Source organism: Monodon monoceros, unplaced genomic scaffold, assembly GCF_005190385.1.
Source record: "Monodon monoceros isolate NGI ecotype Baffin Bay Population unplaced genomic scaffold, NGI_Narwhal_1 Super_Scaffold_3, whole genome shotgun sequence".
NCBI classification, from domain to species: domain Eukaryota; kingdom Metazoa; phylum Chordata; class Mammalia; order Artiodactyla; family Monodontidae; genus Monodon; species Monodon monoceros.
The window spans coordinates 9,362,264-9,381,088 of record NW_021703780.1 but is presented as its reverse complement, the minus strand read 5'-3'; the positions used below and the strand labels follow the sequence as shown (position 1 = coordinate 9,381,088).

At 40.9% G+C, this 18,825-nt stretch overlaps 2 protein-coding genes across 5 annotated transcripts in view; one reads left to right on the top strand and one right to left on the bottom strand.

The window, feature by feature from the left end:
• Positions 1-2,003, bottom strand: part of TMEM170B (transmembrane protein 170B) — a 35,919-nt gene extending 33,916 nt beyond the window's left edge. The window contains exon 1 of the mRNA XM_029244232.1: positions 1,546-2,003. Coding sequence (XP_029100065.1) covers positions 1,546-1,861 — 316 coding nt within the window. The 5' untranslated portion in view covers positions 1,862-2,003. The remainder of the gene's footprint in view (positions 1-1,545) is intronic.
• Positions 2,004-2,563: 560 nt separating this feature from the next.
• The window catches only part of NEDD9 (neural precursor cell expressed, developmentally down-regulated 9), a 290,772-nt gene continuing 274,510 nt past the window's right edge, over positions 2,564-18,825 (top strand). For all 4 annotated transcript variants that reach the window (XM_029243112.1, XM_029243109.1, XM_029243110.1 and 1 more), the window contains exon 1: positions 2,564-2,690. The gene's annotated coding sequence lies outside the window, so the exon portion shown is untranslated. The remainder of the gene's footprint in view (positions 2,691-18,825) is intronic.

Sequence of the window (18,825 nt, the reverse complement as noted above, 5' to 3'; positions counted from 1 at the left end):
CCACAGATTAAAACTGAGGGCACTAAAATCCAATCCAGAATCCACGTTAATTTTATTTATTTATTTATTTATTTACTTTGCGGTACGTGGGCCTCTCACTGTTGTAGACTCTCCCGTTGTGGAGCACAGGCTCCGGACGCGCAGGCTCAGCGGCCATGGCTCACGGACCCAGCCGCTCCGCGGCATGTGGGATCTTCCCGGACCGGGGCACGAACCTTTGTCCCCTGCATCGGCAGGCGGACTCTCAACCACTGCGCCACCAGGGAAGCCCCCCACCATGTTAATTTTATATAGCAGTTTCCACATTCAAGGCACACAGCGTCTTTAAACTCAACTTTGTGGTAAATAATCCCAATTTTTCTCTATGAATATCTGAATTCCATGTAATGCTAGATTTTATAATATCTTGTATCCTATCAAGACAGGTTATATTTGTAAAATACTCTCCATAGTCTTAACCAGTTTAACATAATGCATTCTGAAATACTAATGCTCTATCAAAATTAGCTGTCTTATACATTTCCAAAAATTAAATCCTGAGTATGTTTTTAAGATTTTTCCCTGAGAAGCACGCACTGAGGAGTCATCAAACTGCAACTGAAATTACTTTCTTGTAAACACTAATCTTTAGCGAGTATTTTTTAAAGTCAGGGTATAATACAAGCATTTCTGCATTAACCAAGCCAGAAGTTTCTCCACAAACCAGACCTATAAATTTGATTTTTAAAGTTTATGAGTATTAGTGATCACTTTTACAACTAGAAATTGATGTTAATTACTATAATATATTAAGTCCAATTCCCTCCTGATAGCCTTGACGTATGAAGGGAAATACACAAAATTATCAAATGTCACAGAAACAGCAGCTTGAGGCCAGAGGGAGTCAGACAGACAAAAGGAAATAGGAGAGGGAGGAGATATACGGTTAAAGCAAAAAGTGCTTAGAATTCACTAGACCTTGACCCAGCCCGTGACCTAATATAATCTACTTAATGAGTCATTTATATCGCAAAAAAACAAAAACAAAAATTAACAGTTGAAGCAAACTGATCATTGTGAGCAGGGAATTTAAGTTCTGCATTCGATTTGAGATTTGCAAGAAAGAAAAAGAGCTAAACTAGAAAAAGACCTAAAGAGCAAGAAGCGCGCGCGCGCGTGTGCGTGTGCCTGTGTGTGTGTATGGAGGTGGGGAGATAAATAAAGGCTAACTGTACTCAAGTCTCAGCGCTAAAGCTATTCCACGCGTACTACAGAGGCAGGGCGGTCGCCGGCCCTCCCCTTGCAGGAAGGGAGGAGAGGCGGGGGTCGTGGATTCTCCCCCAGCGCTTCTGGAGCCGGGGTCTCGGGGGACTGGCGTCGGCGCCCCCAGAACAGGAGCGGAGCGGATCCAATTAACACCTTCTTCGCCAGGACTTGAGACCGCGAGCTCCCGAGCGGGGCGCGCTCGGGGGTGGGGCGGCGAGAAGCGCTTCCCCTCCCAGGGAGGGAGAAGGGAGGCAAGGGGCGGCACCGCATCCCGGTCCCCACCCCGGGCGCATCAATTACCCGTAAGGTTCCTCAGCACCGTCCCGTGGGCCCAGAGGCTCAGGACCTGCTGCACCGACAGGTTGATCATGGAGTGGTCGCCCCCCTCCGCCTTCATCTTCCCTGGGGGGCGCCCGCCGCCCTCTCCTCCGGCGCCGGGCGGCGGCGGCGGCTGCGAGGCTCCGGGGGCGGCGGCGGGTGCGCGGCTCCTCCAGGCCGCCGCCGCCGGGGGAGGCTTCGGGTCGCCGGGCTGGTCGCTGTTGCTGCCGCCGCCGGGCCTCCGGGGGGGGCCGCTCAGCGCGTCTCCCAGGCAGCCCCCTCCTCGCCGGGGAGACATCGAGGACGGCGGACTGGGGAGGGGAGGGGGCCGGGCGCTCTCCCCGCTCGGCCCCCGAGCGATAACTCGGGTCGGAGGAGGCCGCTGCCGCTCCCTCTCAGGGGCAGCTCGGAGCCGCGGGGGCCGGGCACGCGAGGAGGCCGAGGTCACGCCGGGAGGTCCGGGGTGATGGGCAGCCAGCAGGTGCAGCCCCCGACGGGGCTCAGCTCATCACCGCGAGAGGACGAGCAGACCCGGGACTCGGAGGAGGCGGAGGCGGAGGCGGCGGCGGCGGCGGCGGCGGCACTGGCCGCGGCAGCACCTGCCGCCAGCCTGCCAACCCTCCTGCCGCCGACACTCGAGGAACCGCCCCCTCCACCCGCGGCCGCCCCGGGCCGATCGTGCGCGCGCGCACGGGTCCCCACCTCCCCCGCCCTCCCCGGAGCTGCTGCGCATGCTCATTCTCCCTCTTCCCGCGACCCGTCGCCCTTCGACAGCCGGCCGGCCCCAAAGCCCTCCTCCTCCTGCTTCGCGCGCGCGCGAGCTCGCGAGGCTGACGGGGCTGAGCCTCGGCCCGCAGTGGGGCGGAGGGAAGCGCGGCCTACGTCACTAGCGCCACCGCCGGGCCTCGCTGCTGACTGGGCGCTCCAGGGGAACCAGCTCCACGCCCTCCCTGCCCCGGCCCCCCGGCCCCGGGCGCGCGCCCTGGGAGAATCCGGGAGGTGCTGGAGCTCCAGGCTGAGCTGCAGCCCCGACCCTACGTGACGGGGAGCGAGGTGTCAAACTCCGTCAGGTGGATGCTGTGACAGTTCCCATCTTTGGCTTCGAATGAAATACATTGGATAAAAAGGTTTGAGTACAACTTTTTCTAACAAGTGTAAATATCTCAACATTGTAGATTTGTCAGTTTGTGGGTTTGGGGTTTTGGGTTTTTTTTTGGGGGGGTGAGTCACATGACCTGGGTAGGTTACTACTTGCAGAATATATCCGAAAGCCATTAAAACAGAAACAGACCCACTTTACGATTCATCCAGTCCTACCCACAGCAAGAACCTGGGCCTCCCGTGGTTCCGGCATCTGAAATCACCTGGAGTCCCGGGGCTAGGCAGGTGGCCTACACCTCAAGGCCACCCTCGGGGCTAGCTCTTTTTTCGTTGCAGTACTCTCTTTACCTAAATTGTAAAAGTCTCCGTTATCTCCCCCCACCCCCGCCCAGCTCAGGACTTAAACTAGACCTCTCTTCCCGTGGTTTGCTGCCTTTCTCCATATCCACCGTTAGCCCGAGGAACTGTCTAAAATTCAGCCACAACAAAGTGAACTCCTCCTTGAAGTCTGAAACCTTTTATTTTGAAAAATAAGAATTAAGTTTTGGCAGTGACCACATATGCACCAGTCAGCCGCCTCTCCCCATCCTTTTTCAATCTCTTTACTGTCTGAAAAGAAAATCTGCAAAGGACGCCGAAGTTCATGCTGTAGCTAAATCATCGAGTACTTTGGGCAAAACGCAGGAGGGTTGGATCACCTGTAAAGGGTGTTCTTGGGGACCACCTTAAAATATACATATGTATATTTATATACGTATGTATGTGTCAACGGAAAAAATGTACAGCGAGAGAGGTGTGAGTTAAGTTTTATTTGGGGCAGAACGAGGACTGTAGCCGGGGATACAGGCTTTCAGGCAGCTCTGAGCAGCTGCTCTGAGGAGGTGCGGAGGTCAGTATATATGTGACTTTGGTGAAGGGGACGTATGTGCCCTTAAGCACACATTTTGGCAGAAAGTTGCTGCTGGTCACAAGAAGGTTGGTGCTGGTCATGAGGAGCAGGTGTCTCTGTTAATGATTTTAGTGCTTTGGTAGATGTGAGAAGATGCAAGAAATTGGGTTCATAAATTCTCCTGAAAATACCTAACTGAAGACCTGTTGTGCCAGTTTTTCCTGGAGCACGGAGGGCCTCATTCCTGATCTCCACCCTGAACTCCTTTCAGGGTGTGGGGAAGTTTAGCGGCTGCAGTGGCTACTGACTTCATTCTTATAGAACCAGAAGGCAAGAAACAATTTTTAGTTGGCATATGTATTGTCTGTTTGATGTCGCAACACAGGAGGAAAGGGAAGAGTCTGCATCACTAATAAGAACTGAGCCAAAACTCATAGTGTGGAGTTATCGTCTTCTGAGGATATAGAATTAATGAGATCTTAATTTAAGATTATAAAATAATCAGACTTAAAAGAGGCTTTACCACTTTGCCAATTCACTTTATTTTACAGATAGGGGAAACTGATTCTGCAGAATTAAGTGCCTTAGAGAGGTGACACCACTTCACAGCCCAGTTTCTGAATTCCTAGTCTGTTCATTCTTTCCAGTAGCCACATCTTCCTTACCTCACTATCAACTCCATACCTTTAAGGTTCTGGATGGGGAGATGCAGGTTACCTAATGATTACCAATAAGAGATTTGACATGATATGATTAGCGGTATTAGAGAATATGACTACATTCAATGAAGGGTTCATATCAAACTCTGTAAGCAACAGCTCATTAAACTCTCACATCAGGAACTTTTAGTTAGTTTACACAGAATCAGTGGGGTTCTTATTATTACACACTACTGTTTACAACATGGTAGCATGCATTTAAAATATTCAGAACCTGGGACAGTGCCTAGCACATGGTGTTCATCAAATATTTGTTGAATGAATAAATGAATAAACTTAGAAAAGTCAGCATTTTTCTTGTTTCACATAATTTTTTTAATGGAACCTAAGTGTTGATTTCTGGAAATGAGAAAGTAAGACACAGTAAGGAAGGCCCAAATCGATAATGCACTTTGATAACCAGACAACGTTTCCCTTGCTATTCAGCTCAATTCAGTAAGCATTTATTTGGCATCTGTTATCTGTAATAATGTTCTGTGCTAGGCATTATCTACAGGATTTGAAGATTCATAAGGTCTAAGCTCTCTAGGCTAATACCTTGCATTCAACTTGTGTTTGCCTTGATAAAGCTAATGATAAACATAATGATATGTTGGAAGCGTATATTCTTAAGTGAATTGAACATTTCCCAATGGCCAAGGTTACGAAACCCAAAACTGAATTAATGCAGGTGGAAGTTGTGTAATTTCTTTCAGTATTGAGTTAATACACCGGTCAAGGAATGGTTTAGTCACATTCCTGCCGGAAATCAGGGAACACCCCAAATAAATTGTAGAGGTCTCTTTTAGCCCCGTGCCCTTGCATGTGAAATAAATAACAATTCACAAAGAGTTCCTAGTTTATTTCTTACACACAAGTAAGGGAACACCCATAAGTCTTAGGAATCCTATTAATTGTCCAGAGAGGGCCCAGAAGAAAGCTTTTTAAAGTCAATTAGAATAAAAAATGGTATTGATCCTTTGAGAAAAACATTAACTATGAGGACATCTTTCTCCTTTATTATCTTCCTTTCTCGCTGTACAGTACTATATCACAGAATCACATTACATAGGCAACCTAATTTCATCTCACGACACATTTCAGCAGCTCCAAACGCTGAGTGATGGGGCAGGTTTAAAAGATTCATTCAGTACTATATCACAGAATCACATTACATAGGCAACCTAATTTCATCTCACGACACATTTCAGCAGCTCCAAACGCTGAGTGATGGGGCAGGTTTAAAAGATTCATTATCTGGAAAATATGGTTTGAACACTGGCTGCATCACTTACTAGCTTTAAAATGGGAATAATAATGGCACCTCTTCAGATTTTTGGCATCATTTAACTAGTAGTAATAATCAACACAGCTCCTTCCTCCTGCCAGACCTTGTGCCAAGTACAACATATTAGCTCATTTAATTTTCACAAGGATGGGTTGAAATTTCATAACACTAATTTAATAGTGTTAAATTTTATAACACTATCAGGCAAATTTTTTTTCAAAATCTATACACAAAACCTCACTTCTGCCCAAATCTTGTATCTTGTTCTTATACGCGCACACACACATACACACACACACACACACAGCGAAAGCACTGTTGGTTTTTTTGAAGAAGAATATAAAATTCTGTTGGAAGAAATGACAGAAATAAGAGGAAGAAATGGTCGTGCATATTATTTTAATATAGGTACTGCACTGAAATTTACTTGTTGAAATGTTTCTCAGAACACCTGTTAAGAGTCAAGAGACATTTCGATCACAGTAAATCAGAAAAACAAGGTATGTCCTATTTTGTCTCCACAGTAAGATATGGCATACCTAGGGTGCCAGGTCACCATTATGGGGCTACTGAGGGGTCCAGCCCTGTCCAGAAAAGAGCAGAGAGATGCTCCATATTGGCAGTGGGAAATGACGTCCACCCACAGTCATGGAGGGTTAGGAGCATGTTTGAGATGGAAGGACAGGCAGGTAACTGCCCGTGCCTCTAGCTCCATTTTCCACCTCCTCCTTGTTGTTTTCCCTCCACCTGTGCATACAAACCACCTACCTTCCAATTTCTGCCAGATGCTGCCCAGCCCACTCCCCACTGCCATGTAGCTCCTTGTTTATTATCCTAAGTCTTTAAAAGAGATAATACATGACATTTGAACTCTAAGAATTCATTCTCTGAGGCCTGAATATGAGTGTAAAGAAAGACTCTGCTAAAATCACACGCATACAAAATCCTGCATTTGGCAACACAGGAGACTCAGTTTCCCCCCTAAAAACCAGTGTCTGAAATTACCCTGCATCCAGTCTGGTCATATTATGGATGGAAGGCAAACATAAAACACATAAAATAGTGTATTGATTAAATGCCACTTGTAGATTCATGACGCATAATCCACACTAAACTCAATTCTTAAAGTACTTAATTGTTGAGCTAAACATCATAAAACATTGGATGCCAAGAACAAAATGGTGAAAATGGTATTTCACTGTATTTTATTGGCAATTTTCTGATTTTAAGTGAGGTGACACATTTTATGTGTGTGTGAAGGAACATATTGATTGCCTTTTCTAGGCACTTCTGCCCATTTTTCTTTTGGGTAATTTATCTTTTAAAACCTTACATGTAGGAGCTTTTAAATATTTAACAAATTAACCATTTGTGATATGTACTGCATACATCTTTTTCAGTTTGTCAGTAGCCTTTTAGCTTTAACAAAACTCTTTGGTCATGTAGAAATTTCTGATACTTATGTTGTCAGCCTTTTCTTTTATGGTATCTGAGTCTTCCGCCATGCTTTAAAATGTCTTCCCTTCTCAGATTTGATTTTTTTAAGTCTCATATCTTTTCTAAAAATTTTATGGGTGTCTTTGTTTACACCTTTGGTCCACTTGGAATTTTTTTAACGTAAAACATTTAGTAGAGATCTAATTTTGTTTTTCCAGATGGCAACTGAATTGTCCCAAAACATTTATTGAAAAATCCATCATTTTCCCACTGACCTAAAACACCAGCTATATCATGTTCAAAATTTCTAAGTATACTTGGATTTATTTCTGGACTTTCATTTTTGTCCTATCTATCTATTCATATGTCAGCACCATACTATTTTTATTTTCTTTAACTGTACAATCTGCTTCAGGTTCTTCTAAGATAGGTCTTCCTTTTCTATTCATCTTTCAATTTTTTTCCTGATTAATCTTGAATGTGTATTATTCTGGAAGAACTTTAAAATCAGCTTCCTAATTCTAAAAATATTACTGGTTATATTTTCACTGAAGTCATGTTACATTTATAAATGAATTTAAGGGATGTTGAGATATTTTAATGTTTTATTTTATTAAGAAATTTGATTTTGAAAAGTTGTTGAATATGTCTCTTTTTAGCATCTATGGATATGACAATGTGATTCTTCCTTTCGTCCTAAATATATGAGGATTATATTAAAATTTTCCTAATACATTTTCTTTGAGTTTCTAGAGTTAATGCCACTTAGTCATGATCTCTCATTCTTTTAATATGCTACTTAATTCCATGTCTTAATCTTTTATTAGAATTATGTCATCAGTATTGTGAGTGAGATTGATCTGTACGTTTCTCTTTAGAATTGTGTTTAATTTAGTTTGTGGTTTTTATTTTTATTTTTTATTTTTGCTAATTAATGTTGTGTTGGCTTTATACAAAATATTTAGAAGCTGTCCTTATTTAGATTTTTCTTTTTCTTCGGTGTTTGGTGAAATTCAACTGTAAAACTGCTGTCGATGCTTTAGGGAAGCAGCTCTTTGTCAGTTTTTTTCTAGGTAGTGTTTTTTCCTATGGCAGTTTATCCATTTCGATATTTTTTCTCTTCCTGATTTCTTTCTGTAATTTTTTCATTTGAACCATACAATTTTTAAAAGTAATTTGCAGTGTTAATCAATACCTCTTGCAAATCTTTTAACTTCTCCAACAAGTTGCTTATTTTGCGAACGTACACATTCTCTAATTTTATCTTAATTATATTTGCTAATCATTTTATATTTTTTCCAATTAATCAGCTCTAAGATGTATTTATCAGTTCTCTGTGTTTCTGTATATTCACTTTTTTTCTTTTATCATTATCAGTTAGTTTCTTCTGCTATTCTTTGGATGGTTTTGTTATTTTTATAAATATTTAACTTTGAATTTTCCCTGAGCACTGCTTAGGTTGTATCGTGTAGCTTTTTTTTTTTTTTTTTTTTGCGGTACGCGGGCCTCTCACTGCTGTGGCCTCTCCAGTTGCGGAACACAGGCTCCGGACGCGCAGGCTCAGTGTCCATGGCTCACGGGCTTAGTTGCTCCACGGCACGTGGGATCTTCCCGGACCGGGGCACGAACCCGCATCCCCTGCATCGGCAGGCGGACTCTCAACCACTGCGCCACCAGGGAAGCTCTATCCTGTAGCTTTTGATACATGATGTTCTATTAACATTTTCTGTTGTTATCTTCTAGAAATTCTGCCATCTTACTTTTGATTTCTACTTTGAAATTATGTAAAAGAGAGATTCTTTTTTAACTTTCAACTTTCAAAGGGAGGCAGTTCTATATTTTTTTTAGCAGTTCATAGTTTAATTACTGTGTAGCCAAAGAATGTTATTTATACCATTTCCACTTTGAGGGATTTACCGATGTTTTCTTTGTAGCCCAGTATATGGTTAATTTGGGGAAGTGAGTACACAATTAAAGAAGGTTTATTCTCTGTTTTTAGGGAATAGGGTGGTCTATATGAATAAGATCTACCATATTTATTACGTTACTAAAGGTCTTCTATAATCTTACTTATTTTTGTCCACTAGATCTGCTTTAGGCTATACCTTAGGTTTCACTAGACCATGCTACATAACAAAGAAGCTTAGAATCTCATTGGTTTAAACAACAAATCTTATTTCTTTCTGGTGTTGCATGAGAGCTGCAGCCCTGTTGCGGTTCCCCTGGGATCTACCTGGATAGTAAATATCTGGGGTAACTGGGAATGAAATGAGAACATCTGGCCCACTGTAAAAGTATAAGTTTGAACTGAAGTTAATAATTTTCATCACTTTTCTTTCATTATACTAATCATATGCGTTAAAAAAATAAGAAAAACACTGTTCCTTCCCTTAAAGACCCTAGCATTGGTTTAAGAGAATAAAACATGCATTAGAAACAATAGAAGACAGTTAACAACAACCTGTGACTGAGTATACACTAACATTGTATAATTATATATATGTAAATGTATGTTTATTATGTATACATGTATAATGTAATGCATAATATGTGTTATTATACATGTATATAGTATACATTTTAATATGTATTATATGTAACGTATAGTAATATGTATAATAATATACATATATGTATTGTATATTGCAGGAATAATATATTTTACATATGTTACATAATATATGTGTGTAGTCAGTAAATATATTACATATATGTATATATTTATATATGTAATACAATGTGTATACTCAGTTACGGACATATATATTTACTCTATATATATATTCCATAAGTGCTGAGGGTATTATAAAAATAAGACAGGATGAATTAGAGCCTTCTTCATAGCCAAGGTCATGTGACCCAGTTCTCAGTTGGGGAAAAGGTAATATCAAGTAGGGCACTCGGCTCCTTCTCTTAGTTTCTCCATCACTCCTGATGACGAAAGGAATGGAAGACTGTGTCTTAAAATCAAATTAACAAGGGCTTCCCTGGTGGTGCAGTGGTTAAGAGTCTGCCTGCCAATGCAGGGGACACGGGTTTGAGCCCTGGTCCAGGAAGATCCTATATGCTGTGGAGCAGCTAAGCCCATGCACCACAACTACTGAGCCTGCGCTCTAGAGCCCGCGAGCCACAACTACTGAGCCCGTGAGCCTAGAGCCCGTGCTCCACAATAAGAGAAGCCACCGCACTGAGAAGCCCGCGCACCGCAACGGAGAGCAGCCCCCACTCACTGCAACTAGAGGAAGCCTGCATAGGGCAACAAAGACCCAACGCAGCCAAAAATAAATTAATTAAATAAATAAATTTTTAAAAAAGAAATCAAATCAAATTAACAGATGTTGATTGAGCGAGGAGTAAGTTGTGCGATTGTTGAACAGATGTCATCTCTCACGATTAGGCCAAGAGTTCTGCGTAACCAAAAAGTTGTACAACAAAATGCAACTTCCTCTCTGCAACCAGGGCGCATTTCTTGCTTCTCAGAGTCTGGCCTCCGAGGGAGCCTCCTCTTTTATTTCAACCTCCTTATATTTTTCCTGGATTTCCAAGCTCAAATAAAGTGCAGGGTAGTATTTCACTGTGAAATATGACACAGAATGCAATAGAAGGATGAATAAAAATTTAATTTACTCCAGCATGAAGATGAGGCAGTGAAAAATTTGTGTTTCATGTGAACTAAGAGTCCCATTAAAAAGATCTCATTTTAAGCAAAGTGACTTTTTTTTCATGAAAAGACATTTTATCTTAAATATAGCAGTGCGTACATGTCAATCCCAAACTCCCAATCTATCCCTCCCCCAACCTTTCCCCACAGTAACCGTAAATTCGTTCTCTAGGTCTATGAGTCTGTTTCTGTTTTAAGCAAAGTGATGTTTTGTTAATGATCTTTTTTTCTTTCTTTCTGTAATTTCTGGGAAAGTTAAAGCAGGGGCAAGTTAAAGATGACCCTTTTTCCCTTTGCTTGTCCTTCTTCCTTTCTGAAAATCTGAACATGATGTGAATAGATTATTAGGCATTTTGAAATCATAGTTTATTCCTTTCTGTTCTTTGTAAGCCTTTGAAAAACAAGGCCATTTCCTTCTCATGCATATTGAGGTATAAGAAATAAGGAGGAAAAAATAAAGCCATGTATTTAAATGTACTTAGAAATTGCTGAGTGGACCTCAGTTGGAAATTCACCAGTAAAAATACCATCATTGCTTCAGTGAGTAGCCAGTTAGGGCTTAACTGTTGAACTATCCGGGGAAAAATATATATATAATATGTACTTAAAAAAACTTTTGTCAAAAGCCTTGCCTGATTTGAAGTCATCAAGCATGTATGCCAACAAGATTGATACTCTATTTGAAATCAGAATGTTTTCTTTCACATTTGGGTATTTAAGACTACTTTGATAAATATTTGGAACACTTTTAAAAAATGCCCTCAATCGTACTAATGTTTATAATTTAAGGGTGGACTTGGCATTTGGAAAGAGTCAGAAGTTGCTTGGTGTAATGTCAGTTGAGTGGCCAGCCTGGCAAGAAACGTCTTTTGAGTAAAAGTGAGGTGTGTCATGAGTGTGAAACCTTTGTGTAGTTTGGAACTACCTGGTTTGGAAGAAAATTAAAATGTGTTTGAAGTAATGGCAACGCCATTAGAATAACGATCTACCTTCCAGAGTGTCTTCTCTGAAGAATTATATCATTTTGGAACTATAAATGGTAGTAAGTCATTAAAACATGCAATCTATTACTTTATAGTCACATCTCATGAAATCTTTCATTTGCCCTGGATTTGGTCTTTGATGAAGATATATATTATCTCTAAATTCTTTAGTCTGTTCCTCTCTCTGGAGATTTTATTTATTTTCTGTGTTTAAATATGCACATATAACTCTTACTTAAAAAGAAACAATTGGCCCTGAACCAAGATGGCGGAGTAAAAGTACATGCTCTCACTCCCTCTTGTGAGAGCACCAGAATCACAACTAGCTGCTGGACAATCATCGACAGGAAGACACTGGAACTCACCAAAAAAGATACCCCACATCCAAAGACAAAGGAGAAGCCACAATGAGATGGTAGGAGTGGCGCAATCACAGTAAAATCAAATCCCGTAACTGCTGGGTGGGTGACTCACAGACTGGAGAACACTTGTACCACAGAAGTCCACCCACTGGAGTGAAGGGTCCGAGCTCCACGTCGGGCTTCCCAACCTGGGGGTCTGGCAATGGGAGGAGGAATTCCTAGAGAATCAGACTTTGAAGGCAAGTGGGATTTGATTGCAGGACTTCGACAGGACTGGGGGAAACAGAGACTCCATTCTTGGAGGGCACACACAAAGTAGTGTGTGCATCGGGACCCAGGGGAAGGAGCAGTGACCCCAGAGGAGACTGAACCAGACCTACCTGCTAGTGTTGGAGGGTCACCTGCACAGGCGGGGGGTGGCTGTGGCTCACCATCGGGACAAGGACACTGGCAGCAGAAGTTCTGGGAAGTACTTCTTGGCATGAGCCCTCCCAGAGTTTGCCATTAGCCCCACCAAAGAGCACAGGTAGGCTCCAGCGTTGGGTTGCCTCAGGCCAAACAACCAACAGGGAGGGAACCCAGCCCCACCCATCAGTAGTGAAGCAGATTAAAGTTTTACTGAGCCCTGCCCACCAGAGAAACAGTCAGCTCTACCCACCACCAGTCCCTCCTATGAGGAAAGTGACACAAGCCTCTTAGATAGCTTCATCCACCAGAGAGCAGACAGCAGAAGCAAGAAGAACTACAGTCCTGCAGCCTGTGGAACAAAAACCACATTCACAGAAAGATAGACAAGATAAAAAGACAGAGGGCTATGTACCAGATGAAGGAACAAGATAAAACCCCAGAAAAACAACTAAATGAAGTGGAGATAGGCGACCTTCCAGAAAAAGAATTCAGAATAATGATAGTGAAGATGATCCAAGACCTCGTAAAAAGAATGGAGGCAAAGATTGAGAAGATGAAAGAAATGTTTAACAAAGACCTAGAAGAATTAAAGAACAAACAAACACAGATGAACAATACAATAACTGAAATGAAAAATACACTAGAAGGAATCAATAGCAGAATAACTGAGGCAGAGGAACAGATAAGTGACCTGGAAGACAGAATGGTGGAATTCACTGCCGTGGAACAGAATAAATAAAAAAGACTGAAAAGAAATGAAGACAGCCTAAGAGACCTCTGGGACAACATTAAACACAACAACATTCACATTATAGGGGTCCCAGAAGGACAAGAGAGAGAGAAAGGACCAGAGAAAATATTTGAAGAGATTATAGTCGAAAACTTCCCTAACATGGGAAAGGAAATACTCACAAAATCCAGAAAGCACAGAGAGTCCCATACAGGATAAACACAAGGAGAAACACACCAAGACACATAGTAATCAAACTGGCAAAAATTAAAGACAAAGAAAAATTATTGAAAGCAACAAGGGAAAAATGACAAATAATATACAAGGGAACTCCCATAAGGTTAACAGCTGATTTCTCAGCAGAAGCTCTACAAGCCAGAAGGGAGTGGCATGAAATACTTAAAGTGATGAAAGGGAGGAAACTACAACCAAAATTACTCTACCTGGCAAGGATCTCATTCAGATTTGATGGAGAAATCAAAAGCTTTGCAGACCAGCAAAAGCTAAGAGAATTCAGCACCACCAAATCAGCTCTACAACAAATGCTAAAGGAACTTCTCTAAGTGGGAAACACAAGAGAAGAAAAGGACCTACAAAAACAAACCCAAAACAATGAAGAAAATGGTCATAGGAGCATACATATCAATAATTACCTTAAACGTGAATGGATTAAATGCTCCAACCAAAAGACATAGACTGGCTGAGTGGATACAAAAACAAGACCCATATATATGCTGTCTACAAGAGACCCACTTCAGACCTAGGGACACATACAGACTGAAAGTGAGGGATTGGAAAAAGACATTCTGTGCAAATGGACATCAAAAGAAAGCTGGAATAGCAATACTCATATCAGATAAAATAGACTTTAAAATAAAGAATGTTACAAGAAACAAGGAAGGACACTACATAATGATCAAGGGATCAATCCAAGAAGAAGATATAACAATTATAAATATATATGCACCCAACATAGGAGCACCTCAATATATAAGGCAAATGCTAACAGCTGTAAAAGAGGAAATTGACAGCAACACAATAATAGTGGGGGACTTTAACACCTCACTTACACGAATGGACAGATCATCCAGACAGAAAATTAATAAGGAAACACAAGCTTTAAATGACACAATAGACCAGATAGATTTAATTGATATTTATAGGACATTCCATCCAAAAACAGCAGATTACACTTTCTTCTCAAGTGCACACGGAACATTCTCCAGGATAGATCACATCTTGGGTCATAAATCAAGCCTTAGTAAATTTAAGAAAGTTGAAATCATATCAAGCATCTTTTCCAACTACAACGCTATTAGATTAGAAATAAACTACATGAAAAAAACGTAAAAAACACAAACACATGGAGGCTAAACAATACGTTACTAAATAACCAAGAGATCACTGAAGAAATCAAAGAGGAAATCAAAAAATACCTAGAGACAAATGACAATGAAAACACAGCGATCCAAAACCTATAGGATGCAGCAAAAGCAGTTCTAAGAGGGAATTTTATAGCTATACAAGCCTACCTCAAGAAACAAGAAAAATCTCAAATAGATAATCTAACCTTACACCTAAAGGAACTAGAGAAAGAAGAACAAACAAAACCCAAAGTTAGCAGAAGGAAAGAAATCATAAAGATCAGATCAGAAATAAATGAAAAAGAAATGAAGGAAACGATAGCAAAGATCAATAAAACTAAAATCTGGTTCTTTGAGAAGATAAACAAAATTGATAAACCATTAGCCAGACTCATCAAGAAAAAGAGGGAGAGGACTCAAATCAATAAAATTAGAAATGAAAAAGGAGAAGTTACAGCAGACACTGCAGAAATACAAAGCATCCTAAGAGACTACTACAAGCAACTCTATGCCAATAAAATGGACCACCTGGAAGAAATGGACAAATTCTTAGAAAGGTATAACCTTCCAAGACTGAACCAGGAAGAAATGGAAAATATGAACAGACCAATCACAAGTAATGAAATTGAAACTGTAATTTAAAATCTTCCAACAAACAAAAGTCCAGGACCAGATGGCTTCACAGGTGAATTCTGTCAAACATTTAGAGAAGAGCTAACACCCATCCTTCTCAAACTCTTCCAAAAAATTGCAGAGGGAGAAACACTCCCAAACTCATTCTATGAGGCCACCATCACCCTGATACCAAAACCAGACAAAGATACTACAAAAAAAGAAAATTACAGACCAATATCACTCACGAATATAGATGCAAAAATCCTCAACAAAATACTAGCAAACAGGGCTTCCCTGGTGGCTCAGTGGTTGAGAGTCCACCTGCCAATGCAGGGGACGTGGGTTCGTGCCCCAGTCTGGCAGGATCCCACATGCCACGGAGCAGCTGGGCCCGTGAGCCATGGCCGCTGAGCCTGCGCGTCTGGAGCCTGTGCTCCACAGCGGGAGAGGCCACAATGGTGAGAGGCCTGCATACTGCAAAAAAACAAAACAAACCAGCAAACAGAATCCAACACCACACTAAAAGGATCATACACCATGATCAAGTGGGATTTATCCCAGGGATGCAAGGATTCTTCAATATATGCAAATCAGTCAATGTGATACACTGTATTAACAAATTGAAGAATAAAAACCATATGATCATCTCAATAGATGCAGAAAAAGCTTTTGACAAAATTCAACACCCATTTATGATAAAAACTCTCGAGAAAGTGGGCACAGAGGGAACCTACCTCAACATAATAAAGGCCATATACAACAAACCCACAGCAAACATCATTCTCAATGGAGAAAAACTGAAAGCATTTCCTCTAAGATCAGGAACAAGACACGGATGTCCACTCTCACCACTATTATTCAACATGGTTTTGGAAGTCCTAGCCATGGCAATCAGAGAAGAAAAAGAAATAAAAGGAATATAAATTGGAAAAGAAGAAGTAAAACTGTCACTGTTTGAGATGACATGATACTATACATAGAGAATCCTAAAGATGCTACCAAAAAAACTACTAGAGGTAATCAATGAATTTGGTAAAGTTGCAGGATACAAAATTAACACACAGAAATCTCTTGCATTCCTATACACTAATGATGAAAATCTGAAAGAGATATTAAGGAAACACTCCCATTTACCATTGCAACAAAAAGAATAAAATACCTAGGAATAAACCTACCTAGGGAGACAAAAGACCTGTATGCAGAAAACTATAAGACACTGATGAAAGAAATTAAAGATGATACCAACATATGGAGAGATATACCATGTTCTTGGATTGGAAGAATCAATATTGTGAAAATGACTATACTACCCAAAGCAATCTACAGATTCAATGCAATCCCTATCAAATTACCAATGGCATTTTTTACGGAACTAGAACAAAAAAAATCTTAAAATTTGTATGGAGACATAAAAGAACCCGAAGAGCCAAAGCAGTCTTGAGGGACAAAAACAGAGCTGGAGGAATCAGACTCCTTGACTTCAGACTATACAACAAAACTACCGTAATCAAGACAATATGGTACTGGCACAAAAACAGAAACATAGATCAATGGAACAAGATTGAAAGCCCAGAGATAAACCCATGCACCTATGGTCAACTAATCTATGACAAAAGAGACAAGGATATACAATGGAGAAAAGACAGTCTCTTCAATAAGTGGTGCTTGGAAAACTGGACAGCTACATGTAAAAGAATAAAATTAGAACACTCCCTGACACCATACACAAAAATAAACTCAAAATGGATTCGAGACCTAAATGTAAGACCGGAAACTATAAAACCCTTAGAGGAAAACATAGGAAGAACACTCTTTGATATAAATCACAACAAGATCTTTTTTGATCCACCTCCTAGAGTAATGGAAATAAAAACAAAAATAAACAAATGGGACCTAATGAAACTTAAAAGCGTTTGCACAGCAAAGGAAACCATAAACAAGACGAAAAGACAACCCTGAGAATGGGAGAAAATATTTGCAAACAAATCAACGGACAAAGGATTAATCTCCAAAATATATATAAATAGCTCATGCAGATCAATATTAAAGAAAGAAACAACCCAATCCAAAAATGGTCAGAAGACCTAAATAGACATTTCTCCAAAGAAGCCATTCAGATGGCCAAGAAGCACATGAAAAGCTGCTCAGCCTCACTAATTATTAGAAAAATGCAAATCAAAACTACAATGAGGTATCACCTCACACCAGTTAGAACGGGCATCATCAGAAAATCTACAAACAACAAATGCTGGAGAGGGTGTGGAGAAAAGGGAACCCTCCTGCACTGTTGGTGAGAATGTAAATTGATACAGCCACTATGGAGAACAGTATGGAGGTTCCTTAAAAAAACAAAAATAGAATTACCATATGATCCAGCACTCCCACTACTGGGCATATACCCAGAGAAAACCATAATTCAAAAAGACACATGCACCCCAATGTTCATTGCAGCACTATTTACAATAGCCAGGTTATGGAAGCAACCTAAATGCCCATCGACAGATGAATGGATAAAGAAGATGTGGTACATATACACAATGGAATATTACTCAGCCACATAAAGGAACGAAGTTGGGTCATTTGTTGAGACGCAGATGAATCTAGAGACTGTCATACAGAGTGAAGTATGTCAGAAAGAGAAAAACAAATATTGTATATTAATGCATATATGTGGAACCTAGAAAAATGGTACAGATGAACCAGTTTGCAGGACAGAAATTGAGGCACAGATGTAGAGAACAAACGTCTGGACACCAATGGGGGAAAGCCATGGCGGGATGGGGATGGTGGTGTGATGAATTGGGCGATTGGGATTGACATGTATACACTGATGTGTATAAAATGGATGACTAATAAGAACCTGCTGTATAAAAAAAAAAGGTGCCTTCTTGATAAAATGTTTAAAATAAAAATGTAAAAAGAAGCAATAACAACATTTACCTCACCATATGTGTGGTTTATCTAGGACCACTTTTTCCTTTCTTCCACACCAAATTGTTCAAAGAAAAAAATAATATATGACAATATATAACTGGGCTCTTCCAGTGGGGCAGACACTGTGCTAAGCATTTTTCCTATTATATTGCTAACCCTTCCTATAATGAGAGTGTTAGTATCCTCACTTGAAGGATGAGATTACCAAGAATATTAGTTTACTGGAGCTGCCATAACAAAGTACCACAAAATGGGTGGCTTAAAACAACAGAAATGCTTTTTCTCACAGTTCTGGGGTCTCGACGTCCAAAATCAGCCCTGTTAGCGGGGCTGTACTCTCTCAAGTTTCTAGGAGAGAATCTGTTCTGTGCCTTTCTCCTAACTTCTGGTGTTGCCAGGCATCCTGAGTTTTCCTTGGCTTGCAGTTGCATATTAATTCCAGTCTCTGCCTCCATCCTCACGTGGTCATCTTTCCTGTGTGTGTCTCTTTCTGTGTCCTTTCCTCTTCTTATAAGGACATCAGTCATATTGGACTAAGGGCCCACCCTACTGTGGTATAACCTCATCTTTACTAGTTACATCTGCAACCCTATTTCAAAATAAGGTCACATTCTGAGGTTCTGGGAAGGACATGAATTTGGGGGGATGCTATTCAATCCAGTGCATGGAGACTTAGGTCAACTTCTGTGTGTTAAGTTGCCCAGTCTGGATGGAGCCAGGATTCAGGTAGAGTTGCCATCAGACCCTGTCCTCCTAACTGCTTCATTATTCTGCACATGTCCACTCGCTCAT